Source organism: Schistocerca gregaria, chromosome 3 (assembly GCF_023897955.1).
Source record: "Schistocerca gregaria isolate iqSchGreg1 chromosome 3, iqSchGreg1.2, whole genome shotgun sequence".
Lineage (NCBI taxonomy): Eukaryota > Metazoa > Arthropoda > Insecta > Orthoptera > Acrididae > Schistocerca > Schistocerca gregaria.
This window is the reverse complement of record NC_064922.1, coordinates 515978295-515984776: the sequence shown is the minus strand read 5'-3', so window position 1 is coordinate 515984776 and position 6482 is coordinate 515978295. Positions and strand designations below refer to the sequence as shown.

The following is a 6482-nucleotide window of genomic DNA, read 5'->3' as shown; positions in this document are numbered from 1 at the left end:
ATACAAAAATGTCGTGCGAAATCGAAGCCCGCCAATCCACCAAGACACTGAGGCTGCAAACACTAATAGGCTTCGATCTAGGAACCCGCCAACAAGAACAGCAAGGACCTGTGTACAAGAATGTTTCAGTATCACAAATGCATGGTCTGAAAAATGGAACGCATGGCAAAGTAATAACGTGCCTTGCATCACACAAAAGCTACCTGGTTTTGACGTACCATGCAAAATGTGGTCCACTCTGAATAGGATTATGGCAGACGTGCTTACTCCCTGTATAAATGGGGTAAATTACCATCCCCTCAGTGTGACTCTGGAGAAAATCAGACCATCAGCCACATTGTTGAAGAGTGTCCCAGAAGAGCCTATAATCGGAGCCCCAACAACTTCCTGCTCACAACTCCAGAGTTGATAGATTATATTAATAGACTTGATGTTTGTTTGTAATCCTTAAACTTTGTTCTATTAGTGACGTTTGTTTGCAATTATTAACATTTGTTATATTAGTCATTTGTCTGTGTCTTTCTTATGTGTCTGTATCGTCATACGATAAATAAATAAATAAATAAATAATATGTCACTTGAAAGTGGTAACACTTATTTAAATTCTAATACCAATATTAAATAGGGCTCAAGAAGGCGGTGCTCAAGTGCAGGCCATATTTATTGATAATTGTTTATTTGTGAGGGGTTCTTTGTTATAAACATTAGGCACTTGTGCACATAATTTAACTTTTGCGAGAACTTAGTAAAATTTGGTACCGACTTGGACGAACTTAGTATCTAGCAGCCAGTTGGAACTTGGAAATTTTGTGAGTGTTTGACAATATGCAGAATCACAGAATTATTTCTGCTTTTTTTGATAATTACTACTGGTTAGTCTGTAAGACTGTATGGATGCTTCTGGGAATCTGGAGACTTTTATACTATGACTGAATTCTAAACATGGTGAACATATGCATGAATGAATGACTGCAAATTATACACTTAATTTGCTAGTATAAATGCTTATAACTCTGCTGATACTCTATACACAATACAACAAATCATATTTTATGTACTATTCTTCAAACATACTGACAAAGTTCTAATTGTTTATGGATTGTAAAGTAAAATTAATGTTGCCAACTTACATGCCATGCTTGAGAATATATGAAACTACTAACAAAAATAATCAAATCACAGACAAAGCATGAGAAGCTGCATCTTATAGTTAAAAAGTATATAAGGAACTGAAGTAAATAATGAAAATTTGAGGAACTTGGACAGACACAGATCAGTAATCGATAAGTCATCACTGTGATTATATTAAAATGACAGTTAAATCTTTCCAGTCTGGCAACTGGCTTCAAAGTATAAAAATTACGAAAAAAGCTTTAAATTATCTCTCTGTTAATGCTAACAAAAAAATGGTTCATCACTGTTTCTCAGTACATGGGTCTTATACGCATTTTCCACATATGGCAGCACAGTGCCACTTCAAGTCATATACTTATCCTGTATTTACATATTTGTTAGAAATCAAGAACAATCCTGCACACTGGTTTTACAGTACTGGCCAAACATTTCATATGGGAGAACAAAGCTTTTGAACTCAATAACAACTATGTGTTGTCTAACTGATTATCGCACATGTTCTGAATACTCACTGGCAAATCACATCCAATATAACAGTTTCTGCTGATACAGAATGATACCAGAATTCGCCAGAATGGATCACGTGCTAAGAGAACTGGATTTCCTACAACTACCAGCAAAGCTCGTGCCCTTGTAATAGCCACATTTAATCTCTGTGGTGATGAAACAAACCCCAGTGCACGCCTAATGTCGTCTTCAATATGATATGCATTACTTCGAACTGCTGAGAGAATAGTCACCATGCGTTCTTGACCTTGAAACTCTTCTACTGAGCCAATTTTAGGAATAGATGTTTCCAACTGTTTAAGAACATCCCTGAGTCGTTTAACCTGAAACAAAAGATGAATTTTTTACATTAGTTTTGTTACATAACCACTGAAGTTTTTGTGACCACTTCTTGGCATACTGCCTCAAGCAACAATTCTGGGTTCATTGGCTGATGGTTCTTTCATTAATAATCTTATGTTTGGCCAGAAGAAGTGGCTAGCATTCTCCAAGTATTATTCTCCATTACCCATAGAGGACTGAACTGAAGCTCACGGGTGGAAGTTGTATGTACTAATGACAAAATTGTTGGAGGGCCTTCTTGTGGCAATTGTTGGCATGTCTTCTTACCATATGCCATAATTCTCTGTAAGATAGAAATTTAACCTTTTATTAGCCTGAAAGTTTCCTCTTTCTTGTTGAAGTTGTTACTGTGCTTTTAGATTGCAATTACTTCTCAGAATAGGATAAGGTGATTAGTTTTCACAGACAGAACTTGAGTTTCAGGAAAAAAGTTTTGCATCACTGTGGTTCTGAGAGTTCTGGAACCTGTACAGAAAATTAGAATAAACATCAAGATAAACATCATTTCTGCCCCTTTTACTGCTCATGAAAATCACACATGCATGTTGTGCCACCATACAGCAAGACCTTTAGAGGTGGTGGTCCAGATTGCTGTACACACTGGTACCTCTAATACGCAGTAGCATGTCCTCTTGCATTGATGCATGCCCATATTTGTCAAGGCATACTATCCACAAGACACTGTTGGTCCACATTGTCCCAATCAACGGAGATACCCTCAGAGCAGCTGGTGGCTAACGTCATCTGTAAACAGCCCTTTTCAATCTATCCCAGGCATGTTCGATAGGGTTCATGTCTGGAGAACATGCTGGCCACTCTAGCCGAGCGATGCCATTCACAAGACGTGCACGATGGGGGTGCAGTTTGTCGTCCATGAAGACAACTGCTTCACTGATATGCTGCCAAAACGGTTGCACTATCGGTCGGAGGATGGCATTCATGTATTGTACAGCCATTATGGTGCCTTCCATGACCACCAGCGGCGCACGTTGGCCCCACATAATGCCACCCCAAAACAGCAGGGAACCTCCACCTTGCTGCACTTGCTGGACAGTGTGTCTAAGGTGTTCAGCCTGACCGGGTTGCCTGCAAACATGTCTCCGACGACAGTCTGGTTGAAGGCATATGCGACACTCATCGGTGAAGATGAACATGATGCCAATCCTCAGTCGTCCATTCGGCATGTTTTTGGGCCCATCTGTGTTGCGCTGCATCGTGTCATGGTTGCAAAGATGGACCTCACCATGGACATTGGGAGTGAAGTTGCGCATCATGCAGCCTATTGCGTTCAGTTTGAGTCATAACAAGACGTCGTATCACTGCACGAAAAGCATTATTCAACTTGGTGGCATTGCTGTCAGGGTTCCTCCAAGCCATAATCCATAGGTAGCGCTCATCCACTGCAGTAGTAGCCCTTGAGCGGCCTGAGCGAGGCATGTCATCGACAGTTGCTGTCTCTCTGTATCTCTTCCATGTCCGAACAACATTGCTTCGGCTCACTGTGAGACATCTGGACACTTCCCTTGTTGAGCAGCCTTTCCTGGCACAAAGTAACAATGTGGTTGCGATTGAATCGCGGTATTGACCATCTAGGCACGGCTGAACTACGGACAACACGAAGCTGTACCTCCTTCCTGGTGGAATGACGGGAACTGATCGGCTGTCGGACCCCCTCTGTCTAATAGGTGCTGCTCATGCATGGTTATTTACATCTTTGGGTAGGTTTAGTGACATCTCTGAACAGTCAAAGGGACTATGTCTGTGATACAATAACCACAGTCAACGTCTATATTCAGGAGTTCAGGGAACCGGGGCAATGAAAAACTTTTTTTCTGTGTGTGCAATGTTCTGTATCACTCAATGGGTGTTCAGGCTTGGACTGTCAGCTTGCAATTTTGTTTGTGTTCTGTTATACCGATGTTAATGGGTTTTTCCTATCACTTTGATATACACTTTGTTGCAAGTGGGTGTTATTTAGTAATCTTCTGATTTTCTAATTGGGTTTCATTTGTTTTTGGGCATTCTGGGTCACTCACTGCTTTTCTTAGTCAGTCTAAAATTTTCAAAGTATATGTCCAATTCTGTTAAATATGCAGGGTATGTATGGCACAAAGACAGTGGCTGGAATATCTTCTTTAAAGGTATCATTTCATCAGTTGAGGAGGTTAGTTACATTTTTATGTGGTCCATAGAATATCCATAGCATCACACTCATGTCTGAGTAATGGCGCCACAAATATTCTTCTTGCACATGTTACAAGGATGACAAAGCCAAAAACTGATGAAAACACCAGCCCCTCGTACTCATTGAATGCCAGATTATGAATCAAACAGCAATTGGCTGATGGAACCAAAACAGACATGTCCAAGGCTATGCATAAATGAATTGAGTGTTTTAGTTCATGAGACAACAGATAAAAACTATACAATGTAGTTCTACATTAAAGAAAAAATTACCTAAATAGTAACAGTAGTACCTGTCTTTGATATGGTGTGATGACTCCAATTTGATTGGCAGTCAGACCCAATTTGTAAAGTTTTTGGATGTAGGAAGTTACAATGACAATTTCCTCTGGGTTATACCATGATGGACATTCAGCATCTTGATAGTTTGTGCCAATAACACCATGAAATACAACTGCAGGTGGTGATGAACGTGATGGCAGTATAGACTCAACTGATGCCAGAAGTTTTGCCTCATTGCTTTCTTTTTCAGATATCTGTTTTATATATAAAAAAAAGCATTCCATGCAATCATTCAACTACAACTTTTGAAAAATATCAATTACACACAGCTTGGTTAAAAGCAACAGTCATACCCTAATTTCCTTTAATGTTCTACACAAAACACAACAATCAATTTTCATACTATGAAATGCAACACGTGTATGTATGTTTAAAAAACAGCTTTTTGTGTTTTAGTTGACAGTAGCACATAACTGGTTATGGAAACACCGTTCTACAGATAATTATAAAGATAACTATTAAGAAGTGTGCCAAATCACTGGGAGGTTGGTAGTAGCAGCGACTAGATGTAAAGTTGGACAGGTGTTATTACCCATTAGCCAGATACTCATCATTCTTCACTAAGTCTTTTCCTACAACTGTTGCCTGATATCACACAAATATACAGGGCACATTATCCACTTCTGATTAAGAAACATTGAAGTTAAAAACAATTTTACATAGGTTATTAAATTTTAGGATAGTGGGTTTTGCAGCAAAATACATATTTTGTTCCATTATGGAGCTTATTCACATGCCACAACTCACAACAAAAGAAAACATTGCAAAAAGAAAGAAATTTGACTTTGATTTTATCTATACTAATAACAAAACTGTAATGTCAGTATGTCTGAACAAGCTAATATGCAAAACTACTAGACAAATTTTCTCTGTATTTTCACAGGTAACTTGAGCACAGAAAATTGTATCACAGAGGAAAAAAGATATCATAATTTTAATTTTTAAGAGTTTGCTCTGTAAGTAGTTCAGATGTTTATCTTAGTGACAGCACAGTACACCAAAGAAGAAATAGATGGCACTGTTAGTTTTGTAGTACACCCAAGAATCAATTGCTGAGCCTTATCTTTCCAGTCTCCCATCACCTCTTAAAGTCCCACCATCCAGCCACACAGGAAGATTCCCCTCGTAACTCAGTATCACCCAGGACTGGAGCAACTGAATTACATTATCTGAATTACAACTGAATAACAGGGCTTCGACTACCTCTTGTCGTGCCCTGAAATGAGAAATGTCCTGTTCACTATACTTCCCACCCCTCCCACAGTGATATTCTGTTGTCCACTGAACCTACACAATATACTCGTCCATCCCTATGCAGCCCCTGCTCCCAACCCTTTACCTCATGACTCATACCCCTGTGACATACCTAGGTGCAATTCCTGTCCCCCATTTCCTCCCACCACAAACTACTCCAGTTCATTCAAAAACACCACCTATCCCATCAAAGCCAGAGCTGTATGTGAAGCCAGTCATGTGATCCACAAGCGAAGTTGCAACCTCTGTGTTGCATTCTATGTGGACATCACAACCAACTGTCTGTCTGCATGAAAGGCCACTGACAAACTGTGGCATAGAAACAAGTGGACCACCCTGTTGCTGAGGACACCGCCAAACATGAAATCCTTCATTTCAATGACCGCTTCACAGCCTGTGGCATATGGATCCTTCCCCTGTAGCATAATGTTCCCGTAACCCTCATGGCCTCAACCTTCATTAGTCATTGTCCTCTCTCATCCACCACCATTCTCTGTTCCCATTCCTGCACTACACTGTGCCTTCATCCCACTATGACACTAGGAATTTTTACTTCTCTCCTTTCCTGTTACCCCTCCCTCTCTCTCCCCACCTCTCCCCTGTCCCCATCAAACCTCCCGACTGCACACAGCTGCCCTATCCTCTCTCCACCTCATCCTTGCGTGCTCCCCAGCAGCACGTCACTGTCCACACCCGTGCCCGGATGTCCCTCCTCCTCC

The 6482-nt window shown here is 40.4% G+C and overlaps 1 protein-coding gene across 1 annotated transcript in view; it reads right to left on the bottom strand.

Moving 5' to 3' along the window:
• Positions 1-659: 659 nt before the first annotated feature.
• LOC126356174 (probable RNA helicase armi) overlaps positions 660-6482 on the bottom strand; it is a 59682-nt gene continuing 53859 nt past the window's right edge. The window contains exons 6-7 of the mRNA XM_050006936.1: positions 4461-4703; positions 660-1964 (exon numbers count right to left, since the gene is read on the bottom strand). Coding sequence (XP_049862893.1) covers positions 1602-1964; positions 4461-4703 — 606 coding nt within the window. The 3' untranslated portion in view covers positions 660-1601. The remainder of the gene's footprint in view (positions 1965-4460; positions 4704-6482) is intronic.